We start from the raw sequence: 27,795 nt of genomic DNA, 5'->3' as shown, positions 1-27,795 counted from the left end.
GGCTGCAATACTGCACAGTATATATATATATACTGCATTACAATTCATGAATTTATGCCATCTGGTAGACACGCGAAGCATTGCAGCCTATTAAATCCTAATCATTATCATTTAACAGATCAGCCGCCCGTCAGCCAGGCATGAACCCAGGCTGGGAAGGCAAACGCAACGGGGCTTGTCAGAGGTGAGGAGCGGCGCATTCCAGGTATCTGCCAGGTACATACTGGGTATTTGCTCGAATAAAGTGTGTCGCAGCAGTATAGCAATATTTTTGAAGACTTAATTTTGGACCAGTAAAAAGTATTACAACAAAATAAGTAATGTTTTGCACGACCCATGCAGCTTCCAAATTGTACACAACATATGCTCAGAGTACAATATGCTCATTTAGGTACTAAATGTGTTATTAGGACCATAAGAACGGTACTTACTACTGACTTATACTTTTAGCTTCTTGTTCTGATCAACTCTGCTAACTCAACTGTCTGCTTTAATTCCAATGAAAATGAGTTTTAAAATCAGCTAATGTACTAAAACAGGATTTGATACCAACTACACAAATTAGAATGACCCTTTTTTTTTTAAACCTGAAATCTAATTAAAAACTCATTTGATTACTACATCTCTGACTCTGCTGTACTTATTAAATTTCTGTAATCAATTTTATTTTATGAAGCTTCTGGGAAATTATCTCAAAAGCAACACATTTCTCTCTTCCTTGGCAGGTTCTTGAACATTTACTGAATTACGTTCCTAGCACCTGCCTTGGATGTCAATTAATCCATGAGTTTACTTCTAAAGCCATTTAAGTTTATTTGAGCATAGTCCAATCGTCGTTCTCCATCACCATTATAAACCTTTAGTTTTATGTTTAATTTTCCTTGTTTGTTGAATGGCAAATGCATTGATGTACCATTTGTCTTTTTTTTACTGCTCACCTGATGTACTGTCATTTAAGTTTTCAGTTTTAGAGGGCACTACGTCACAAGATCCATATGTACAATCAGAACTTTGCTCATCTAAGGCTGAGATTATACTGTGTGCGATAGCGCTTGCGCGTGCATGCGCGTGCATGCGCCAACTGCAAATATACATGAGGACAGAAAACTAGTCAGGATGAGAATCCTGGCTAGAAAAGAAACCCACAATTGCACTCTATGGGGACAACAAGAGGTGGGATCAAAAATATAAACCCAAGCTAGTAGCCTGTAGTGCAACCTTATCAGGAGGAGCTCCATATATGGTACCTAATGCATATGCTTTTAGGATATATTCCACGCATCATACCACACACATCATGGGATTTATTCCCCCCTGCATGTCAGGTGCCTTTGGTGGGCTTTAGAGGAGCCTCACACCCTCGGGAACACCGGGTTACCACCACCTAATTTTAATACTTTTTGCACACATACCCTATTACTCCACGTTTGTATTCCCTATTATATACCAATAAACGTTTTTTGTTTTGCGTCGTTTGGCACTTTAGGCTACTATCTTGGGTTTATATTTTTGATCCCACCTATTGTTGTCCCCATAGAGTGCAATTGTGGGTTTCTTTTCTAGCCAGGATTCTCACCCTGACTAGTTTTCCGTGCTCATGTATATCCTATTCCCAATGCACCATGGGTTTTTATGTTACTAGAGGTAATTATGGAGAGCGATAAGCATTTCTTATGTTTGAATTTAAACCCCTCCCAAGTCTGAGAGCGTTGTGTTTACAAACTAACTTAAAAAGAACTTAAAAAGAAATATAAGTGCCAAATTTGGATTAAAAAGAATTCAACAACTCAGATCTAACCTCTTAAACATGTCACTGCCCGAATGGGACGTTTACTGATAAATATTTATATATATATATATATATATATATATATATATATATAGCGCTATAGGCCATGTCTGTACATACTGTGCTATATGTATGCACACACAGCTGTCTCTCACACATACTTATACTCTTTGTTTTTCCATCCCTATACACCAATAGGGACCACATAGTATCCACACACACTTTTAGTTATGCTACTAACTCTCACATTTCCACACCCACCCACACCATTTATATCCGCTCCCACTCCACACATACCTTTTGTAAAGCACTGTATATACTGTGGGCTCTCCATTCATGTTAATTCACACTGATACACATACACACTCTTTCATCACTTGCTTTCAGGAACCTTTTGACACCTCCAGCCATAAAACACATCCACACCGGGGGAAGGACCAGCACAGATAACATTCCAATAGACACTGTTTATAGTATAGCTTTTGCTTGCTTCATTCATTGTAACATCGCCGGAAGAAGAGATCAGTGTATCTCGAAAGCTCGCACAAATAAAAGCATTTCGTTAGCCACAGAACGGTATCATCTATTTATTTTTTGATTATTGAAGCTCGGCTAACATGGTACTGATACCTCTACATATATATATATGTACTGATACCTCTACATATATATATATATATATATATATATATATATATATATATATATATATATATATATATATATATAAATGTAAATACAACTGTATGCTCATCTGCATGTCTTAGGCAGGTCTGCAACCCCGCCTTTCACCATTATCACCCAGCACACAGCACTTCCACTGCAGCAAGGGATTCTGGGGAATGACATGCAAATGAACACACAGTGCCACTTTTTGGTTCAAAAACCATTTTTGACATGGTTTCCTATAGGCTTAAGCTTGCTGCATGGTCACAGCTTTGAGCACAGCCAGGGTTAAGGTGCATACCCAGAAAACCCACCCACAGACAGCTTTTTTTTTTTTTTTTTTCCTCACGAGAGGGTACACCTTCTTGCTCATCGGATCCCAGTCCACTTCAGTGGATAGGGAGCTTGCCCTTGGACTGTCCAACCGAAGTCAGACCCGCCCTCAGTGCCCAGTTTCCCTGGAGGTTTCAGCCCGAAAGCCTAGGTCTCCAGGGACATTGATGCCTTCCTCCGTTAGGATTCAGGACATCCGTCTCTTCCTCCCTCTGGCCCGAGGCCCGCAAGGGAGTTCACATCATATCCCCTCTTTCGAGGGTTGTGCGGGTGCACCCCAGCCCCGAAGGGCTGGTTGTTCGAATGCCATCCCCCCTTAGCCCGAAGGCTCAGGGGTTCTGTGGTCCGGGGCCTGGACACCACCTCTCAACGAGCTAGAGGGCCAAATGCTTGCCACAGACCTTTCCTACTGGAGCCCCATGTAGGATAGTACTGCATTTGGTCATAGCTGTGCAGGTCGAGAGGAGCACTCATCTCGCCTTGATCTTAGCCAAAAGGCCGAGAAGCCTGAGTTAAGTTATGGTGAGTAAAAAAAGTGACAAAAACCCTCCACAGGAAAGCAAATATGCAAATACAACTGTATGCTCATCTGCATGTCTTAGGCAGGTCTGCAACCCCGCCTTTCCCCATCATCACCCAGCATACAGCACTTCCACTGCAGCAAGGGATTCTGGGAAATGACATGCAAATGAGCACACAGTGTCACTTTTTGCCTCAAAAACCATTTTTAACATGGTTCCCTATAGGCTTAAGCTTGCTGCATGGTCACAGCTTTGAGCACAGCCAGGGTTAAGGTGCATACCCAGAAAACCACCCACAGACAGCTGTTTCGACCTTTATGGGTCTCATCAGTGTGGGGTTGGTAAACTGGGTATGCAGAGACGCTAAAGCTTGGGGTTTACCATACTGAGTTAAGTTATGGTGAGTAAAAAAAGTGACAAAAACCCTCCACAGCAAAGCAAATATGCAAATGTAAATACAACTGTATGCTCATCTGCATGTCTTAGGCAGGTCTGCAACCCCGCCTTTCACCATTATCACCCAGCACACAGCACTTCCACTGCAGCAAGGGATTCTGGGGAATGACATGCAAATTAGCACACAGTGCCACTTTAGAAAATAGCTGTGTTAGTCCAGTTGCGATAGTGCAGAATAAATGAGTTCTTCAGTATTAGGTGATACCTTTTTTTATTGGACTAACAATTTATGTCATAGGATAAGCTTGTGAGAGTTGTCCTGTCTTCTTCAGGTCAAGCAATACTGAAATACAGTACTGAAATTGTTAGTCCAATAAAAAAAGTATCACCTAATACTGAAGAACTCATTTATTCTGATATATACAGTATATATATATATATATATATATATATATATAGGCTATACGATACCGTGTAAGCAGATATCAGAGGCAGCACTCCAGTAGATAGTCAAAAAAAGGTATTTAATGTGACATATAAATACCTTTTTTTGACTATCTACTGGAGTGCTGCCTCTGATATCTGCTTACACGGTATCGTATAGCCTATTTGATTTATATAGGATTAGCACCCACCTATATATACCTGACGGAGTACCTTGTTCTCATTTATTCACTATATATATATATATATATATATATAGTGGTTGACAAATCACCAAAAAATCTACTCGCCACCTAGTACCAAACGTGTGCTGCTTGGGCCAATATTTACTCGCCCGGGGGTTAAATCCACTCGCCCGGGGCGAGCAAATGTATAGGTTTGTCGAACACTGTATATATATATATATATATATATATATATATATATATATATATATATATATATATATATATATAGTGATTGGACTCTGTCGCTCCCACCCCTCCTCCCCCATAGATGTGTATATATAAGAAAATGTGTGTTGTTGGATGGCCAATATATAGTTTGTTGATTTTTTATTACAGAAGATTTGTTACTGTGACATTAATTCTGTACTTGTAATTTGTAAGTACCATATATCATATATTATTCTACTGGTGTTTATTTTTAATATTGAAGCGTTAACACTGTGAATATTTGTCAACACCTGTCTTAAATTATGTTCACATGTAAAAAAAGAAATGTGTATTATATATATATATATCTCATTTGAATGCCATTAGTACACTTTGGTCCTAGGTGGGACTGCCTCTTTAAACCACGAAGAACTCTTATGTGGATCCGCTAAAAGGTATCACAACCTACAATGAATCTGCACTTCCCCAGAACCAATACGGCTACTAGAACTTTGAACTGGACCTTTTGACCAGACATTGACCTAACTAATGCTTTTATTCTGGAATCATGCTGTGTGTGGGTAACATCAACGCTGATGCAGGTCCTTCAATCTGAATGGGCTGTTGAAAGATGCTTTAAGTGCATCTTAAGTGAATGATTAGGGAGTGTATATTGAGGAAACATTGTAAGTGGAACCACTAATAAAAATGGAAGCTGTAAGAAGAAGGTCTTATACCCTAGACATTTTCAAGAGTGGTCATTATTTAGATACGGTATAAACTTCATAATAAACAGTTTCTTCAAGAACAAAGATTACAAGGCAAAATAATTGAATCCCAATTTTTACATTGGTGACTTTGTTTTCAGTTATAAAGTGATAAAAAGCTGTAGTCTTACAACAAACACAATTATTATTATGAATACAAATGTTTAAGAAATGTGCGAATTAATTAGGAATGTCAGACTGAATATGGCCTATCCCATTAAGAATTCTGATGCTCTCTTTGTACTTGTATTGAAACAGTTTTGAAGCAGGGAGAGTTGGACAGGTATCTATCAATTAACCCTTTGAGTGCCAGAGGGACCACAGGACTACTGGCACACGTGATCGCTTCTCTGACGTTCGCCTAGGGCAAAGGTGGCCAACTCCAGTCCTCAAGGACCACCAACAGGTCAGATTTTAAGGATATCCCTGCTTCGGCACAAGTGGCTCAGGCACTGGTTGAGCCACCTGTGCTGAAGCAGGGATATCCTTAAAACCTGACATGTTGGTGGCCCTTCAGGACTGGAGTTGGCCAGACCCTGCCCTAAGGTGCTTCCACCCCACCCCCCTCTACGTATAAAGCACAGGGTCTCCGGAGCGAATTCAAGTTAATTTTATCTCCGGGGACGCCCTGATTCCCAAGATACTTACCCCCGTAAGGGCTGTCGGTAGCATCCCCGCTGAGTGAACAATGTGGAGGTTTAAATGTCCGGCACTGGACGGCAGTCAATAGGAATCCTCAGCAGCTTCCTATTGTTCCATGTGATGTAGGAGCTTCAAACATGCATAAGGAACTATTTGGGGAAGCATGGGGTCCCTGGTGCTGAACTTAACGAGGTTCAAATCTGGAGACTCCCTGTTTCATACTTTTTTTTTTTTTTAATGGTTGTCATGCTCCTTTAAGCAATTACATTGAAGGAATAAGGCCTTTCAGTACTTTCTCATTTTACTGGTACAAGGTGTCTTATCCATATCATTTCCAGTGCATGTAGCCTTAACTTGGAAGGAACCGCTGTAGCAATAAAATAAGGGATATGCTCTGTAATAGTTCATTTTTGTGGCACCTTCAGAGATGCAACCTCCAAGAACCAAAACCAGTGAGATTTACTGGGCGGTGCACCAAAAAATGACATTTTAATGGCGTATTGGAGACGAGCTGATTCTTTACCAGTGAGACTCCATTGAAATCTATGAGTGCTAATGCTAAAATCAGTGAGACTGCATCCTAATCCGCGAGACTTTACCATATCTGCACCTCAGTAACTTTTGCTTAGCCCTCTTCATCACCATGCCTGGACCTACAGCAATTATCAAGCATTATGCATCCCACTTTTAAGCATTAAGCATCCCACCACTGAATTGTACACAGTGCGCCACCCAAAGCTCAATAAATGATACATTATTTGTCAGTGTCCGTTTTATTGTTATAAAGGCAGTCAATGCTATATAATTCCGTCTTTGGTAACAAGTATTTATATATTGAGAGTTGGACTATGTTCCAATATCTGCAGCATTGGCTGGCTTTCAACAATTCCTTACAGATAAATGAGTTTGCATCGCACTCAAGAGGCTGACTAGTTCCATCCGTATATTATGAAAAAATTAAGCTCCTACAGGGCATGTTGCGTGCAGGGAACGTCAGTGCTTTAATTCACAGTCCTGTTGTTCTGACAAGTCGTGCCCAGAAATCTATTGGCCTTCTCCTGAACTTTATTCCACAATAAAAGTAGTGTGATTTAAGCAGTCAGCTAATGCATTTTGCATACGGAATGAGAGATCCTATAACTTCTGCAAAGAAATGACAAGACATGGAAGGAAGAGTTGCACGCTGCTAATTGATTATTGGTCATTTCTGCACTAAGTAAAAAGAAGAGTAGCAAGGAAATGAACCCTATCATCGTTTGAGTTTCATGCCAATTCCAGCATCGACTCTCTTAAAATACGAAACAGCCTTTACTACAACAATCCTTATATTTGTGTCCTGTGAGGGTCACAAGGATGTGTCAATTAGGGCTATATTTACTAATCAGTCTTCTGCCATAAGTCTCTAGCACTATAAGACATCTTACAGCCCATTCAAGTCAGGTGTCTTATGGCAGAAGAAGGCTTCGTAGATATGGGCCGGAACGCTGAGTCAGATTTATTGGAGCTTGATAATTGTTTAAATGATGTACAGTTTAGGAACCTACATTTCACAATGTCATTACACCCTCTTCCTTTAAAAATATATATATATGACCATGTGAAAAATAGTCACAATATCACACTATTAAGTAAAGATATTAAGAAAATAAAAAGCAGAACAATGTCTCTATACTGTATATCTAGTTTGTGTTTAAAATGTGTAAATTGATGGGTATTTCAGTAAAATGTAATTACGAATGTAGGGTTCGGACCTTTGCCAGATGTGAAGAAAAATCATTAAAAGGTTAGGGAGAAGAATAGGCTCTGTGAGTAAAGACACTGACTGACACTGAGATTGTTGCATGGAACCTGCTTCAATTCCCAGTGTCGGCTCCTTGTGACCTTGGGCAAGTCACTTTATCTCCCTGTGCCTCAGGCACCAAAAACATAGATTGGAAGTTCCACGGGACAGGGACCTGTGCCTGCAAAATGTCTCTGTAAAGCGCTACATAAAACTAGCAGCGCTATACAAGAACATGCTATTATTATTATTATTATTAAAAGGTAACAACTTAAAAAAATACTGAACTCTTTTAGACGTACCTGAAAACGTAACAGTTTCTAATTATTGTTTCGTAGAAATGCACTCGTTATTTGAGTGGATGGGCTTTATTTCATGCAATGCCCTTCAAATGTGACCACAGGCAATTGCCACATAATGTGTAAAGATCCAACATTTACATCAAGCTACTGATCTCACACTTTTAAGGATGATGTCTTTAAATTTGAGCTGACAGAACCTATTATTTTCAACATTTATACTGAGAAGCAATCAATGTCTTTGTCTTCTGTTAGTAAACCTCTTAAGAAAACTCTTCCATTGGTATTATTCTCATATCCAAAGCCACTTTTTCCCTGATATACCTGGCTGCAGCTGGAGATGCGCACGGGATCCTAATAGGTTTAACTCTCCTTTGAAGCTGAAGTGCTTCATCCATCATAGTTTTTAGTCCCTTTCTGATGCAGTATATTTTGCTATTTGTCTTTCCTGAAAATAGAATGGCTATGTAGTCACCCATTCATCATCTTTTAGATGTGTCTTATAGTTTCCCAGTCTGTTTTCTTTGCTGTCTTTTCAATCTTAACTTGTCTACTTCTTTATTCATTTTCCCTGCTTTTCATGTGCATCTCAGTTTGTATCCATTTTTTCAGCATAATATCTTTGTTGCCTTTTTTCATAATATTGCCCAGCGTTATTTATGGGAAAGTCTCCTTTCTAAGTTTGCATTGAAGTAACTTGCCACATAATTAGAATGTATTGTAATCCAGCTGTGGTAGCAAGTGACACTCTTCTGACCCTCTAAGATTTGCATGACATATTCAGTATGCTTCTGATAACATTATGTCACATAGTACGTGTGATCCTTTTGCTTTAATATCTAATGATGCTGCTAGATAAGCCTATTTACCCAGCTAACTTTTTATCAGCTCACAATCCTATTGGCTTGTACAGCAGAATGCACATGTAAACAAACGTGTAATGCTTGTTTAGTCAAACACAAAGCCTATTTTATAGAAAATGAATAGATTAGCTGGTGATCCGCTTAGCATATAAAGCAATTATTCACTGAAATCCGATTATAGTTCAGGCTGAAACATTGTGGTACTGTGTCTGGTTTCAAGAAATCCTAAACCTTTTAAACATTGGGTCGGAGCATTCTAAATTCCTATTTGTGTTAAAGGAAAGAAGGACTGTAAAGGTGTAACTAGAATGTGGAGGCTCCAGATTTGTAAATAAAAAAGTAGTGGTCCTCTGTACAGTCAACTACAGTGTTTTTCAATATTTTTTGGTTAAGGAACCCAATAAATGATACGGTGAAATTCTGAGGTACCCCAACCCTCTCTAATAGCACGTCTGAGATAGATGAATTGTAAGGAACCCCAACCCTCTCTATTAGTGTGTCTGAGATCAGATGCATTGTAGGGAACCCCAACCCTCTCGAATACTGGTCTGAGATCAGATGCATTGTAAGGAACCCCAACCCTCTCTATTAGTGTGTCTGAGATCAGATGCATTGTAAGGAACCCCAACCCTCTCTAATAGTGTGTCTGAGATAGATGCATTGTAGGGAACCCCAACCCTCTCGAATACTGGTCTGAGATCAGATGCATTGTAAGGAACCCCAACCCCCTCTAATAGTGTGTCTGAGATCAGATGCATTGTAAATTCTTCTGTATTTAGTATAATTTCCAAGTGACCTGAAAATGGCAAGGAATCTCTTAGGGATGCCCAGGGACCCCAAGGGTTATTAGGAATCTCTATTGAAAAACACTGCTCTAATACTATCATAATTTAAGAGTGGGTACAGTAGGTGAATTCCAAGAGCATAATGAACACTTGTTAAAAGTACAGGAGAGGAGCAAGGAAAATTATGGTAAATGGGGTAACCGTATCAAAAGAGTCCGCCTATGGCAACATTACAGCATTCATGTCTACAGAAATCAATATGATGTCCTAGACTAGAGCTTACAGCAGTAAGCCTGATATAAACATTGAGTGCCTAGACATTCTTTTTAGAAAACTTAATCTGTTGCTGTGTCTTCAGTAAACCAATTTAATGCAAAGTCCAATTTATTTGATCAAAACAAATATTCTGTGATGATTATCATTTCACCTATCGGGACAGTTCAACCTATTTTTTTTCATCACATTTATTTAATTAAAAGAATATAAGGATTAAGTGAAAAAAAAATAACCCTTACTTGAACTTCTGTATAGTTGATGATGTTCATGGTAAACGTTGCTTTCTCTGTTCTGTGAAACTCCCACAGAGATGCCCCCTCCTGATCGAGCAGCAATCTGCGTGGCTGTCGGGGTTTCAGTGTTCCCGTCGGAACGGAAAAAGTAGCATTTAACGGGACTATCGTTCCACTATACAAAAGTTGAGTTAAGTGGATTTTCCTTCTATGTTTAGATTCTTACACTAATGTAAAGATTCTTTACATGTACAAAGTGGTAGTGAGTAGGGAGATGCCACTTTAATGTTCTGATAGATCCATAATGAGACTGTTTAACGTAAAAGCTGTCAGGTTGTGTTTTTAAGTAGCTGATGTCACAAGAAAGGAGGTTAACAACGAGCAGTAACACAACATCTTTTGCCATTAATATTTTTTTCTCTCTCCTATCGATAATTTTGCATTTATCGCAGGGGTCTCAAACTCAGTCCTCAATGGACACCAACAGGCCAGCTTTTATGGATATTCCTGCTTCAGCACAGGTGGTTCAATCAGTGGCTCAGTCGAATACTGAGCCACTGATTGAGCCACCTGTGTGGAAGCAGGGATATCCATAAAGCCTGGCCTGTTGCTAGCCCTTGACGACTGAGTTTGAGACCCCTGATCTAAGGGATAGATAGAAATCCCTATATTGAAATCCAAGAATGAGTAACCCACAAATAGACAAAAGCATAAGGAAAAAAGATGAACATAAGACATAGGGGCATATGTATAGTATAAAGTGTTGCAACCTGGAGCGTTCATCCAAAACCATTGCAGATCTTGTCCTTTTTACACTGTGTGACGGCAATGTATCAAGGTGCTTTGGTTCCATGTTTTGCCCGAAATAGCTCCACTTGCGCCATGCATGTTTTTGGAAGTGTCTATAGGCAAAGTTAGGGGAGGAAAGAACCAGGCAGAGAAGAGGTGCGCAAAGTGGGGGGTGCACTCCCCAGGAAGGGTTGGGAGATTTTCTGGGGGGGGGGGAGGTTGTTATGACGACTAGAGAGGTCCCGAACTTTCCCCCAAGGCATTTAAATTAAATGCCGGGGGACCGCATGAGGTCTCTGCAGCTTCTCTTACCTGGTCTTCGGCGACGCGTCACCATGGTAACCCGGCATCAAATGACGCCGCGGGGTCATGTGACCCTACAACATCATTTGATGCCGGGGCCAAGCAGGAGGGGGTGGGCGCGAGCTGGGAGTTGAGCAGGCAGTGGAGTGCAAGGTCAAACTTTGCACACCTCTGAGATAGAGCAATGTTACTGTATAACGAGATGTATCAAAAGTGGAACCTATAATGGGTACAGTTTCCCTCTCTTTGCGTGAGCCGACTTGAATATGCTGTAAAGTGACTTTATGTGACAGAAGGTGTCTTATGGCTGAAGACTGGTTAGTAAATATGTGCCAGAACCTCTAATGACCTAATGACCTATGATGTAATAAATATAATTTGGCAATGCTTTTGTATAAAAAGAAATGACAAAAACAATTGAACAGAATAAAATGTGTATTTTTTATTAAATATGGCAAATTGCTTTTTTTGCATGCACTTACTGTACTACTATTCAATTGCACGAGAAGCTACAAAACGGCAATATAGTTTATATGGCTTAGATTGTAATAAAAATTGCTGGTATGGCTTATTTCATGAACTTTGTTCTTCCAGTAACGCAAGGTACTAATTGAATTATTTTTCAATATAGTACATTTAGATGATTAGTTTTTGCCATTTAATTGAGATGCAGTATACTGGTTCTTTGTAGAAGTACAGTAGGTACAGTAGCACATGGACATTAGAAATGTTTCAAGGCTCTTGTCATTCTGATCTAGCATTTCGACTTGGCCTCATATTTTAAACAGCTTATTCTTGTCCTTGTTTTAATGTTATCCAACTGAACAGAACATTATGACTATGTGCAGATTTTGCATGGAACTGTTTCATGGTAACTGGATTTCATCCAACTGCAGCCATCTGTCTCTTCCAGTACAGGGTAAACCAACATTTCCCAATGAATGTTATCATTTTAAGAAAAAAAAAAGAAAACTGACCCCATGCGTCAACATGAATTGTCAATTTGTGAATCTAAAATGAGCAGCTTCAGTCATTTCTGTATTCTAAAAAAGGGGTGTGTTATTTATCTATCCTAAAAAAATCTGTTTCAGTCATGTTTTCCTTGATGCAGTAATGTACCATAATCCAATGCCAGGGACATAGAAGGTTATATACACTGAATGTTTCCAGGTGCACTTTTCTATTGCTTCTTCATGGAAATGTCCTTGGAACTTCTCATCCAAATACGCCCAAGGGCATGTCAGTTTTATAGGATAAATAGTTTATGTTCCTTGTATGCCACAGAGGACTAGCAGTCACACCCTAAGTATAAAGATAGATCCAGATCTCAACCAATCCTGAGGCCCCGACGTCTTGCTGGACACAGAGTACCAGAAGAAGCTCAAGAGTGAAGTCTCATTTTGCAATATATACTAGAGTTGTAATAAAGTAACAACACCAACTATTGAACACTTAGGCCCAGATCCACAGAGGTCCGGTATTGACTTAACGAGACGTTAACCTATGTTAGTACCTAGTTAAGTGCTAACTAGTATCTTCACTAACGCACTGATAAGTGTTCTTCTTGTCCAGAAACCTCAGTGCATTAAGTATAACGGCCGTTAGTGCTAATGATATGCAAAAGGTGTTCCCTCTAACCACTGAGCTCAGTTATAGTTAACGCAGGGATTTAACATGACGTTAGTTAGTTCATACCTAAAGATGACGTCACTTCCATCCAGACCCTGAAATATGGGGATGGTGAGGAGAGGGAGACTGTTCTTTGCTACAGTCCCAAGTTGCTCATATACCAAACACACCTTACAAACATATACATATCAGCTTATATGCCAGGTAGCTACTGTACTGTAGCTAGCACACACTTTTCAGGATCTGGATGGGAGTAACGCCACCGTTAGGTAAGAGATACTTAAGGCGAGTCATGTTATTTCCAACGCGAGGCAGTGCTAACCTAATCTGACTTTAAGCCTATGCTAAGGAGATCACTAACGGACGTTGTCTTTGCATATAATTAGCTTTGTGGATAGGCATTCACCTCCGGGAAAATAGCCATTAATGCTTTTAATAACGTCCAAGTTGACCGGGATAACTGTTGGGACTGTCATCAGGTCATTTATGAATCATAAGAAAAGCTAACAGTGTAGATGCTTGTGCGCAACAGATTTGCACAAGGTCACAAGGAGCTGGTACTGGGATTTAAACCCGGTGTAGCTAGAAACATTAGTTCCTCTCCTCGTGGACCCCTGGCCACACCAGGTTTTAAGGATAACCAATGTACTTGCTCACAGGTGAAGTCATCTAATTTGCGTATGACTAGAATATTGTGTGGTTGCCTGAGTAACCTGATGTGGCTGAGGGTCCCTGAAGAGACGTTTGAGAGCCACTGACCTTCAGCATTGTAGGTCAGGATACTGAATACTGAACAAAACAGTTTCATCCTGAAGGAGAAATGAAGAACAGCATTGTGCTTTGGGATAGAAAGCGATTAAGAAATCTGAAAGAGTACAATGGTACAAAACAATAAAATAGATGCAGTGCCTTAAAAATTAAATCAGGGGTGCTCAACTCCAGTCTTCAAGTCCCCACAACAAGTCAGGTTTTCAAGATCTCCCTGCTTCAGCACAGGTGGCTTAATCAGTCCCTGCTTCAGCACAGGTTGCTTAATCAGTCCCTGCTTCAGCACAGGTGGCTCAATCAGAGGTTCAGTCTTCAACAGAGCCTCTGATTGAGCAAGTGTGCTGAAGCTGGGATATCCTGAAACCCTGACCTGTATGGGGGGGGCTTGAGGAGTGGAGTTTAGCACCTCTGAGCTATACCATGTCTACTCCAGTAGCATTTCAGGGAATGTTACTACTCCCATAAAACACACAAGCAGTAACATAGAAGCATCCCCTTTTCTTCATAATAATTTCAAATTCTGCTTTCTTCAAATGTGTGGGATTACAGCCACACCTGATAGAAGAGGCTCGTTTCTTTTCTGGAGCATGTTTGGGAACTTGATAAAGTGGCGGCCTTACTTTCTTTCACCAGATAAAGCGGGGAATTGAAGAGAGCGAGGGTGGTTAAGAGGATTATTGTGAAAGTTAGTATTTATGCAGTTTCAGGAAATAAACATATCTTTTTATGTCGGAGATGGGCTCACACAGCTTAATAGTGTGACATCAGGCTTTCTGTTTCCCTGAGGCATTTATAGCACTGATTTCAAGGGCTGCTAGTGTTCCCCCCCCCCCCCCCCCTTTAGTTGAGCATCAAGCTAATAGCTGCACAGCGTGGTGTAGAGACTGCAGTGAGAGAGAGTAACATACATCAATGCATTCCCTTAGGAAATCCTGCTAGGAGCTAACTAAGGAGTGCTTTGTGCCATTCAATGTAGCCTGATCGTTATGCCCCTTGTTCTGCCCTTTCTATAATTAAACGAATGGTTTCTACATCTATCCTAACTTTATGTTTAATGCTTAACATTGAAAACAAAACCGGAACACCGTGATTGATACAGACAGGCAGACACAATAGCTTACACTTGATCAGCATAGATTTTTTGTTGTTGAGATTATTGTACAGCTGATGGGTTAGGTTTAGATGTTAAATAATTTAAATTATACTCACTGTATACTATGAAACCTTGTAATCTACTGCACACAGTAGCTATTCACATTAAATTCAACATTTAATGAAGGCACCACAACGGGTCCATTGGAATTCTGCCAATAAAGTATAATATCCAGAATTGTCATTCAGGCTCCAAGTCTTCCAATGTTTTGGAACCATCCATTTAAGTCTCACATTACTCTATAAAATGAGGATGCAGAGACACAGAGGGAAAGAAACTAACACCTCTCACATGATATAGGTGGCAATTCTATAATATCATACAATATAAAATTCCACTTGTGTTTTTGTCTTGTCTTTTGATTAAAAAAATGAACAAATAAGAGATGATGCAGTACAACTTTCTGAGCTGACTATAACCCAAATAACATTCATAGATCTGTCAGAAAGACTGAAATGCAAATTACCTGGTATAGAGGCATACAAATATTGTCGATCCATTCTAGTTGTAATCTTGGAAGTTCATCTTTCCTATTTCGGTCAAAAATGGCCTGTGGAGAAAAGGATTAGTTTAGTGGCCTTGTAGGGTTTTACTCTTCCATTCACGTGATTCCTCTAAGACTTATTAAAACCCAGAGTTTTTAAAGAGGCAATCCAAACTAGCAATTTGTTTTGCAGGGGACGCCCTGCTTCCAGAGAGGGGTTGACAGTAGCCCCATGGCAAGCAAGGTTCATGTAATGACGGAGTTTCAAAGTTTCTGTGCCCTGCGGGCCAATAGGAAACCGTGACGTCATCAGGTTCAGCTTCCTATTGGCCGCGAGAGCTTTAAACTTTGCCATGATACAGCACCCCTTTGGAGGTTTGTATCTCGGGAAGCAGGGGGTGCCCAGTGCCCTGCTTCAAACGTATGTTAAAAAAAATATAATAATTAACAAAACGCTTGAATTGCTCCTTTAAGACAGATCATATCAAAATCATGCCACAAAAGAGCCCCCCAATGGTGGAAGACGTATGAAATCTTAAAGGCATGTTATACCTTACAAACATAAAAACCAAAAACAGAATAGCAAGTCCTGTTGTCACTTTGATGATGTCGTTTATGGTACAGGAAGTGCCAGGATTTTATAAACATCAATGTAATTCCATTACATTCATAATTCTCCATACACTGGTGAGCAAATGTAAACTTTGTATTAAAATCACACTTCTTTTGAACACCCAAGCTTGCGGTTACCAAATAAATGTCGTTGAATATTTTATTGATAATTCCATTCACCTTGATATATTACATGCTTGCAAACATTCAGATTAAAGTTATTCATAGTTGGAATGAGGTCTGATTTTAAAGGAAAATGTGGGTGAGGAAACAGTTCACACAAAAGCCTGTAGTTGACAAGGAATAAGGCCCACAGAGGGAATAACCACTAATCAGCAACCCATTAAACATATCAAAGTTATTAGTGCACTTTGGTGCTAGCAGGTACAGCACCTTTAAGGTCCTGTATGTTGAAAGCACTGTACACCAAGCCAGGACTTTTATCAAGATTATTATTTTATTTGAGGACATGCCAATGGTATCATATCACAATTAGATTATTTAAAAATATTTCCATATATTTGTTCGTACAATACAGTGTCACTGTCATTATATGTACAGGTACAGTGTACCTTTCGTATTATTTTTCTTTTTTCTTGAACATGTAAGATGTCTAGAATATAAATCCAATGTAATAGCTTGATTATAAGCGGTTATCTTGTGGATGCAATTAATGTTGAAAAATGGAAACATTACAGTTCAAATAAAAAACTTACTGAAGGAGTCATCTTGAGTTCTGATCGCTCACGGTCGCCTTGCTCAAAGAATTCGCTGGTTACTAATTCGGCAACCTACAGTACAACATAAAAACTCAGTTTGCAATGTAGATTGGTGCTGTCATTTTTATAACCTTTCTGGGGTGTGCTCATCTAAGTAACACGACTTCCACATCTACATATTCTATCTTCAAAGACTTTTACACAAAATGGAAATATGCATGATTGAGTCTAATTCTGCCTGCTACTGCTATTGTCACTAATCAGTATTCTTTGTATTCATTCATATTGCCCTCGGGATGTGGATGGCCAACGAAGACATTTGACTGAATGAGTGGAAAGCCCTCAAATTTAAAAACTATGCAGACACTGATTCATCAATGTCAGTATGGGACAGTGCCGGAGGTATCTCCATAATGCAAGAATACTAGCTGTCTAAAAGATGGGGATGGTTATAACGGAAAGATTAGAACAACCAATTTACTTAGCATCTTAACGTTGTTTTTTATCCAAGAAGAATACTTCATAGAGAGAGTCATTTTTCTACTGGGTTCTTTAAGTCGCTCATAAAAAAAAGTTTTTTTTCTGGAAAACATACATTTACCACTTTTTGTTCTTCTTGGAAATCATATCATAAGCAATAAGGCACCATTAATTGTAGACAAGGGAATAACAACCATTACTCCCATTCATATGAGTCGGAGCTGAGGCGTGCTAATCTTAGCACCCTTTTGTGGATTTGGGCCTGCATGTTTTTATATACTTTGTGTGCTATAAAATTATTCATGTATACGAAATGCCACTTAAAACAGGAACAGAGGATAGTGGTGGTGACTTACTGTAGCTTATATTAGTATTTTCCCCCCAACACGTCTTTTGAAATTTAGCTTGTTATATATATATATATATATATATATATATATTATTTATTTATTTTTTTAAGAAAGACATGAATGTCATATTTTGTTTTCAAACTTTGGCAGTTTTGGGAAAGTTTGAAAATAGTACCGTTTTCACTGCGAATGTAAATTTTGCTTTCACCTTACTATTTAGAAGACACTGGGAGGTAGATGAGTGTGAGCGACTTTGGCAGTAGCTGACCTAACAAACAAAAAAACTATACAATTTTTGCACCTGTGCCACAAGTAAAGCTATGACCACTAGAGGGAGCGCTAACATGGTGTGTACACGAAGCTCTGAAGTATCATGTATAACAGGACAGGAGTAACATCTTTAGGCTCAAATTGCCTTAACATCCCGGTTTTGTTGAACTGAGCGTACAGATATGATAAAACTGTAATACACATTACTGATGAAAACAGCAATATTATACAAGATAACGGATGAGTATAAATGTCTCTGTTGACATTCTGATACTGTTATACAGACTTTTAAATATGTATGATCATTTCAGAATTAGGATCCACTGCGTGGCAGGGCTTTACCAACTTCTCCAGCACCAAAGGGGTTAGCCTCTGTTTTGGCCTTGTGTAAGTCACGGTGGCCCTTGTAATATTGCCCTATCAGCATGTTCTTCCCCTGCCCTGCTATAAATCATGACTTGCCTGTCTTGAAATCTCCCATGGTTTGGTTGCAGCTCCAAGGTCACACGCTGTCATTAGCATTGATCTGCAAGAAAGAAGTTGATCAAAGCAAACTTACTAGGACCCTTGCTGTATTTGTATGCATATCATATATATATATATATATATATATAAACATAAAAAAGAGAAAAAAGAAATCCTATACCAAGCACTCAAGTTAAAGCAAAATAAGATGGACTTTATTAGCAACACAGAAAAAACAGAAAACAATTAAAATATAAGTAAAAAAAACTAGAACCACTATATTCCTAAATACTAAAACCTCTGCATGACATAAAGAAAAGTCACAAAGAAAATAATGTGAATTTGTATACCAAAAACTAACAGAATACAATGAATACACACTGGTGCAAACTGTAAGGCATAGCAATGAAAACTGAAACAAACTGGGGGAAACGATAATTCCCCAAGGATGTTAATTGACCGTCCAGAAGAAGCCTCACGGTGAAACGGCCGTCGGAGTTCACAGCTGAGACCACATCTCCATTATCCCCATCAGTTTATTGCTGTTGTCCCACCGCTTCTTAAAGACTGGCCTACAGATGTTGCCGACGGAGTTGGGCATTAACTGCTTGTTAACTCATTTGCTTGCGGCTTATTCTTTGCTGCTTTTCGTTGTATTCAGATTTAGGGCCTCAAGCCAGTCCAATAGAAAAATCGGCAGGGTTTTTAATCCGCCTTTTTTTACAGCGTTGCTATCACGGTATGCAGAAATCCTACCATGTCACGGTCACGTGACGCGGGACATTTACATGCATTTACATGCATAGGAGATACCGGCACCCCATAACAGGGCCTGTATCTCGGGAAGCAGGGGGTCCCTGGACCTGAAAACAACGCGGTTGTTCTACAGAGACCCCCTGGTCATCAACACTAGTAATAAAATTTAAATATGTAGTAAGCACAAATACACAACACACAATTTGTACAATTTGTGTTGTAAAAAAAATAAAGATGGCCTACATTTCAATAAATACACCTCCCCCCAAACACATACAGTACAGTAATGTGCAAACGAACTATTATCCAGATATGGATAATAGATCATTTGCCCATTATTAAACAAAACATTAGCCAGCATAAATAAAGTAAATAAAACCGTTCTACTTACCCCTGCCATTATGAAGGGCATCCTTGTCAACATACTGCAGTGTCATGTCCTCCGATGCCAACAAGAATACATAAAAAAATACAATCTAATGGCCCCTAACCCCTTAATCACCTTAGCGGTTAATAACTGCTATAGTAATTAAGGGGTTAACCCACCCTGCTCCACTACCTAACCGGGAGGCCTAACCACCCACCCTGGACCCACTATACCCACCCTGTACCCATTGAGTGGCATAGTAGTACATCATACCCATATAATATGGGCATGATAAGCTACTAAAGCAGCCAATAGTCACACTAATACAAAAGCATGAATGTCAAAAATACACAAAAATAAAAAAGATACAACAAGCACCTAAACCCCCAGAAACATAAATTAAAAGCATTAGCCAACAAGCAATTACCTAAATAAACCACTAGCCAATCAATTAAAGAAATGAAACCACTAGGCATTCAATAAAATAATTAAAACCAATAGGCAATCAATTACATCAATCATACCACTAGCCAAACAATACATTTATAACATAAAAGCAGTAACCAACACAAACATTAATTAATACAACTACTAGGCAACACATAAATTAAAACCAGTAGCCAAAATACATCATTAAATAAAATCACTAACAAATCTGTCAGAATCTTGTCCAACATGAATTCGGTGCAAACCTGGTGCTCTGGACAAGATATGTGGATGACATATTTTTTATTTGGCTTGGGGATCACGACACTTTACTATTGTTTATTGATTACTGTCATGAGTTTCTTGACCTGCTTATATACATAGAGAATGGTCGTATCTGGACCAAAACTCACTACAAACCTGTTAGTTGCCTTAATCATATTGAGGCTGACAGCAACCACCATAAACAATGGCTTGAGAATATTCCTCAATGGGAACTAAGGAGAGTTAAACAAAACTGCTCTAATAACAACATATATGGCCAACAAGCAGAAGTGATGTTAAATAAATTTAGATCTAAACAATTCAAAAACTCTACCTTAGAACAAGCCGATTCAAAAATTCAAAAAATAGACAGGAAAAAACTATTGGAATACAATTCCAATAAGACTAATCACAAAAGAAATAGACAATATAATGAATATCCCATTTATCACACAATACAATCCACTGGCCCCTGAAATCAAGAAAGTTATAAAGAAACATTGGCACTTGGTCTTAAAAGATCCTATTCTTCAATCCCTTCTTCCACAAATCCCCTGAATATTATTTACAAAGGCTGACACATTCAAAACTAAAATAGCTCCCAGTTGTCTCAAACCATCTTACGAAGAAACATATACTGTAACATTTATGGATACCAAAGGTTTTTACAAATGCCTTAAGTGTAAAATGTGTAAATTAGATCTACATGTGTCCACACAAGTGAAAAGTTTTATCTCTACTCATACAGGAACCAACCACAAGATTGATCACTTTATTAGTTGTGATTCCTCAAACATCATATCTTATTCAGTGCCCCTGTAAAAACAATATATAGGACGCACTACAAGGAAACTTAAATTACGGTTCGCAGAACATATTACTAACATACAAAAAGGATTTCTGCAGCATAATTTGTCCAAACATTTTGCTGAACAACATAATCAAAATCCTGTAGGCATTATTTGTATTAGGATAGATAAATTACCATACAATTGGAGAGGAGGTGACACTATCAATGCCATATACAAACTTGAGACTAGATGGATACACACTATGAGAACTTTAGTACATCTAGGTCTCAATGTGGACATTGACTTAGGTGCATTTCTTACTGAATAAACACATTAATTGTATTCAGACTCTCCACAGCCTATCACCTATTGATTGAGTATATATACACACAATTATCATAATGCCTGCTGCTTAGGATATACCTTTCTGTAAAATTGACATATAGTACATCCAGCTGCCTTTTATATTATATCTTATATTTTTATTATACCTTTTTAGTTTACCAATAATGTATAAAATATGTATTTTTATTAACTCTGTTAAGTTATATAAGGGGTCCAATCAACTAATCATTGTTTATGCAGTTCGTTCATGCCTAGCACCTGCATTCTGCTCTTTTGTGATTGGTATAACTATTGGGAATTTCAGACTATCATAGCTTGAGTCTGCCTATTTAAGGGCTTCATGCATACATACCCAAGAAGAAGTCTTTTTAGACGAAATGCGTATGGTTAAGGTCTACTGCAAGATCTTTTCCATTTAGCCCTTACACAGACTTTTTATGTACTTATCTATAGCTGCATGCCTTTATTAAGGCAATTGGGACTGCAAATATCAATTTCCCAAGAGAAACAGAGACACTTCCGGGTTTTGACGTCATCCTCGCCAAAACATCGCGAGATTTGGTGATTTAGGAGGAGGGGAACCAGAGCGACAGCGCCAGTGACATCGTTCGAATGGCGTTCCTCGTGGAGACCTGATCCCAAAGTTACCCAGCGCACCGTTGCAGCAAAGATAGGATTTTATCCTGAAACGCTTGAAACCTACTGCTACATTGTACAATTTACTTCGCCATATTTGGCATCTCTCTCATTTTTTAGGTCTTGCCTCATCCTGGAATTATCTATGGACTTTCATTGTATCTATGACCTTGTAGGTGGTTTTTACTATTTTCCATCCATCTATTTTTGGTTTGTGCCTTTTGTTTCTGTTTTCTTATATAACTCTTGGTTATTGTGTATAACTTATACATTGTGGCAGCATCCATTGATACAATTTGATATTGTTTGTACACATTTTGCAGACTTTATTTATTTTGTCTCATATTTATATATGCTGTGTTTGGTTTTCGCCAAACGTGACGCTTTGCATTATGGCCAAACATTTCCACTTTGGTCTCATCTATCCAAAGGATATTGTTCCAGAAGGCTTGTGGTTTGTTCAGATGCAACTTTGCAAACCTAAGCCTTAGCATGCTACTTAGCATCTTAATTCCTATGGAAGCAGTAAGGGTGTACTTAGTTTTTCACACATAGCTTCTCCATTTTGGCTTTATTTTAAGTTAAATAAATCATGACACGTGTAATATGTCATGTGTTGTTGTTCATCTGAGGTTGTATTTACCTAATTTTAAGACCTGCTAAGGAACAGATGATTGTTATTATGTCCTGATATGTAAAACCATAGAATTCAAAGAGGGTGTACTTTCTTTTTCACACCACTGTGTATATATATACAGTGTTCGACAAACCTATACATCTGCACGCCCAGGGCGAGTGGATTTAACATTGTGGCGAGTTCCTATTGGCCCAAGCAGCACACGTTTTTTTTTTTAAATTTCCCTGCTCGCGCTGAAAAAAAAAAACTCCCCCTACCTGACTGCTGATTGGCGCACGCTCCCAGGCTTTGTGGGCACGCAGCCAGGCACTATATGAGCCTGCCCCTAACGAGCGGCCTCCTTTGTGATTGGTTGAGACTTTTTGATTCCCAGATGCACCACCCTCGAATAACCAGCGGCGCTCTGCACACGTGCACACTCACCCGTCCGCTGATTGCCCGCCGGCGTTCTGTGCCAAGTTTTTTCATCCCCTGAAGAAGTCTTTATAAGACAAAACGCGTAGGGAGTGCTTTGTGATAATATATTGTCCAGTTTTATTTATTATATGCCATTTCACTTTCGGGACTACACATTTTTGGTATTCATTACCAAACGCCGCCATACACAGTGTTTTCCTTGCGGATACCGTCGCAGACTATCTGGAGGAGCCCAGTGACGTCACCAGGCCTCGCGACATTGCTACCGGAGGCTTACTGTTCTGACGAGGGGCTTGGATTGGAGAGACACCTCCTGCTTGCTCCGGTACACGGAGTGAAAATTGCAGTGCTGCTGGTTTCTTTCCACACTAGACGGTTGTATTGGAGCTGCTGACATCCTGTTTCCTGGCTGGCGATTGAGTATAACTCATGAATGCTTTATTACCCGTTATGTTTGTGAGTGTGCATTTTAACCTATCCTACTCCATATAAATTTTGTTAACTTTATTACGGTATGAGTGCGCCTGTTTTTTGTTTGTTTTTTCTGTAGATATCTTGGAGGGAGTGGTATCCCCCTGCATTCAGGCTGCAAAGACTCATTTGGACAGTGTGTGGAGTTGGACTTTGATTTGTATTGTATCTTTATTTATCTGGACAATATTCATATATATATTTTTTATATATTTTCTATTTTTAATTTTTAGCATAGATTATCCATTACACTTACCATATTTGTGTTATAATAGATTTAGGTGGCGCCATATCCTTTTCTTTTCCTTCTTCCTATCTATCTATCTATCTATCTATATTTATATATATATATATATATATATATATATATATATATATATATATATATATATATAACAACTAAATAAATATGTATATAAACACACCTGAGCTTTGCTTAACAATTTCAGTGCCCCAAGAAGAGGACAACCCTGGCATTATCAAAGCATCAACTATGCAAGATTACATATTTAAAGTATTCATTCTATTGAACATTTTACACCGCATACACTGTCTTCTGACATTGGCGTATACACTTCAGAGACACTGTAGTAAGAATATTTCGGTTTTTTCCTTACCGGAATATAATCCTGTGATTTTTCACGTTCCAGTTGTAGTCTCCTTTACTGACCAGTTCAAAAAACTCATTTCTTCTCCTGAAATATATAAAACATGGGCAGGTTAATGGGATCAGAGATGTAAAAATAGAAATGTTTATAGGATGTGATGCTAAGAGATTTGCTTGCCACTTGCATCTGACAATGTTATCATGACAATTTATGAAGATGGATCAGACTTCTGCTTCGATATAACAGAGAAGTCTCCCTTTGGAGCATGTGCATTTAGTATGAGGAAAGAAAGGTAAAGGAATACCTATTCTTTCAAAGATATATACAGAGCATTCATTCTTAACTTGTTCACTGCCTAGTAGATTGAATACGACCTAATAATTTGTACACTGCTATTTATGGCACTGACAAAAAAAATAGAAGATAAAAATAACGCTATATGAGTTAACTTAGATAATTATTATTAATGATATCCATATGTGGGCAACACTTCCGTTCCTGTGAATCCTATGCATTTATATCTCCAGTATCCTATTTATAAGGGGTGATATATCAATGTAAAGAAAGCGCGAATACAAGTTGGAGTTGACACATTGCAGCATTTTCTGCTTGCGGCTGAATCAAATGTAACAGAGTTTCCTACGTATGACACAAATTGTTAGCCAGAAAAGTGTATAATGGATAATAAGGTTTAATTGGGTTTGCACTTATGCATATACTGTATAAAGAGGCTCAGACACACATACATAAATACACCCATAGATGCAGGTCGGTACCCATAGATAAATGTGTTCATACGGCACATGCATACACTAATACACTAAATTCGTCCGGTCCCCTTAAGAGTCTAACCTGTCAGGGCCCACCGATGATTTCCCCAGGTACCAAGGGGGACAGTCTGTGCCTGAAAAACTATGCATGAGTGTAGAAAACCCATGAAAAAGACACACTGATTTAAAAAGGTTTTGTTATTTTTTTCATCTGCTTCTTTACTTGGGCCTTTTACCCTTACGATGCCTGAAGCACATGCAATAAATTGCGCTGTGTTGCAGACCCATTTGGCAGTGAAAGGGTTAATAGTCACATATATAAGTAGATGAACAAGGATGAATATATGCTAAGATGCAGATTAATGTGCTGCAATATGAATGGGAAATCCATGGAAAAGGCTAAAACCTTTACCAGTCAAAGCAAGTGATGACTAGATACAAAGTAAGATTGAGTTTTGCACATTGTAGGCTGTAAAATCCTTGTCAGCAAAGGGTTACGAAGGAAAAAACACAAACCCTTACTAGAACCCAAAAATAAAAGTTAGAAACAACTTAGGCGCAGCTGCACCAAGCTACGTTATTGAATTAACAACGCGTTAACTATAAACTAACACCTCGCTAAGTGCTTATGGGGATCTTCAAAGCTCAGTAACTGTTAAGTGCTGTTTTCAGCCGTAAGGAGCCCTAGCGTTACTATAACGTACGTTAGTTCTAATAATCATACCTGAAGATGGGGAGGTGAGGGAGCACACCTGAGATACATGGGAGATATGCTAATAGCATATGCAAAGTACATTTTAATGACGAGCGAGAGAGCGATCTGATGCTCAAGGAGAAAATAGGTGACAACTCCAAAATTTGTGAAGGAAGTATATCTTAAAATAAAACAATATTTTCACCATGCAGTAAATGACCCCTTTATATTATGCAGTATGAAAACGTATTCTTCTTCTTGTAAATATATATTATGCAGAGCTGGATATTTTACATGAATTAGTTCTTCAGAAATATACAGTACTATAAATCTTCATCGAATAAAACCACCAATGTTGCACCGGGTATAGAATAGAGAGGCTAGAAACAACCACATCTACCTCAAGTAAAGTCTCCCGTGACTGATGCTGGGGTATGTGTTCAATAACGTAACATTTCTTTAGATATTTTACTGTAGTTCATACAAGGGATGAATGGCCCGATAGCAGAAGAAGTCGGTACTCACTTATTGTTGGAGGACATCAGGAGTGCAAGTCGCAGGTAAATACCGATATAGGGAAATTCGCCAGACAAAGGTACTGTTGTAAGGGCAGCACACCGCCAAAGAAATCCTTGACAAAGCACCGTTAGGTGCGAAACGCGTTGGAGGACTGTCAGTCTCCTTTTTATATGGCTCAATAAATGTTTCATTTTAAATGCAATAGCATCTTTAGCCCAATTTCGTTGGCGGTGCACTGCCCTACTACCTTCGTCTGGTGATTTTCCCTACATTTTTATGACTCCTATTAGAATATTGCTCAGATACCCCAGGTGTCTCTCTCTCTCTCCAGCAAAATTCAGTGTCTGGATGGAGCCAACGCCACCATTAGGTAAGACAGGCGTAACGCGAGTCATGTTTCGCTAAAGCAAGGCAGTGCTAGATTGGCGTTTAGCCTATTCTAGTAAGATCAGTATGGGCATTGTTTTGCATATAATTAGCTTTCTGGATTGGCGTTAACCTCAAGGAAAACAACGTCCGTTACTGATTTTGATAACATGATATTATGAGCCCTGAGACTTAACGGAGCTTTGTGCATCTGGGCCTTAGTGTTTTGTATTTCATTAATCATAATATGCTGACCTTCAGTGGGGTCATTTAAAGTTTTCAGGTTCCCATTGCATGAAATCAATTATGTGAACTTTTGCAAAGCAAAGGCAATCTGTCATTTATACCGTTAAGTCACCTGGCTCAGAGTAAGTAAAGGGCACCAAAAGAAGTAGGAAGATGCTAATTGCAAGAGGTAGTTTTTAATTAATGATTTACAATAAGCCTTTGGGAGGCAATAACAAAACACAAGCTTTCAATAGATTGTTTTCTTTTGATAAATGAACTGTTTTTTTGTTGTTTAGAAATAGTTTGTCAATGTTACAACCCAAATAATAATAGGATTCCCTATATATAAATGAAGAAGGGCAATGTACTGTACACAGGCCACTTACTGAACATTATGAGAAGCGGCTAACCCATCTTCTATCCACTTGAAGGGAGTTAACAGCTTTTCACTGTGTTAAATAACAGACACAGTCCAACCCATGTGACAAACGGTTTAGACCGGCTTCTTACAGTTTCCCAGTGGAGTAGAGAAATCTCTCTGTGGGCCATGAAAATAGGGCCATTTGAGCAGGAGTGTGATGACGTGTTTTGCACCATCACATTGGGAGCAGAGCTTTTGATGACACATGTTGCATCATCATGCTGGGTAATTGAAGCCTCAACAAGTCAAAAAAAGTTGGCAGGTCTGAAAAGTGTACAACAAAAAACAAAAATGCCCAAAGCTACTTCCATTGTGACAAAAATACACAGTCCAATTGGACTCTAAACAGACTGCTTTTGGACTTTTTAGGTGCCAGTTTGTATTGTTTGTTTTGTGATTTTACTGACTGTGTCTTAGGTCAGTTATTCCTGGCAGCCTTGCCTTAATATTATAAGGTTTTCAAGTGTAAACACTTGTACTACACGCATAATATTTTTAATATTCATTTCAGCTCTTAGCGCTAATTGCACCAATCTTTCTTCTTTTAGGTCTGAAAAGTGTACAACAAAAAACAAAAATGCCCAAAGCTACTTCCATTGTGACAAAAATACACAGTGCAATAGCTATATATCTCTTGTAAAAAGGGTCATTTAGTTTAACCCTTTGGCCAAAGCGTCTTAAGTCTGCTGCCACTTACAAGGCATGACCGAAGCAGGTCCTAATACTAACCTGGGTTAAAATCCTTATTTACCTGTATAATTACAGGAAGAATGATCACATTGGATCTGTCGTAACCTGGCAAAATGAAACTGACCTGCCAACTTGGAAAGTGGGGTGGGGCAAGCTTAAACCTTGGGGGGGAGGGGCCACTACCCTCCCATAAGCAACT

The 27,795-nt window shown here is 38.9% G+C and overlaps 1 protein-coding gene across 1 annotated transcript in view; it reads right to left on the bottom strand.

Moving 5' to 3' along the window:
- Nucleotides 1-27,795, bottom strand: part of PDE11A (phosphodiesterase 11A) — a 441,965-nt gene that overhangs the window by 10,994 nt on the left and 403,176 nt on the right. The window contains exons 16-19 of the mRNA XM_075608987.1: nucleotides 23,918-23,995; nucleotides 18,188-18,251; nucleotides 16,623-16,697; nucleotides 15,277-15,360 (exon numbers count right to left, since the gene is read on the bottom strand). Of these exons, the coding sequence (XP_075465102.1) occupies nucleotides 15,277-15,360; nucleotides 16,623-16,697; nucleotides 18,188-18,251; nucleotides 23,918-23,995 (301 nt within the window). The remainder of the gene's footprint in view (nucleotides 1-15,276; nucleotides 15,361-16,622; nucleotides 16,698-18,187; nucleotides 18,252-23,917; nucleotides 23,996-27,795) is intronic.

This window comes from Ascaphus truei, chromosome 7 (assembly GCF_040206685.1).
Source record: "Ascaphus truei isolate aAscTru1 chromosome 7, aAscTru1.hap1, whole genome shotgun sequence".
Lineage (NCBI taxonomy): Eukaryota > Metazoa > Chordata > Amphibia > Anura > Ascaphidae > Ascaphus > Ascaphus truei.
Note: the sequence above shows the minus strand (reverse complement) of the source record. Positions and strands in the feature narration are given on the sequence as shown.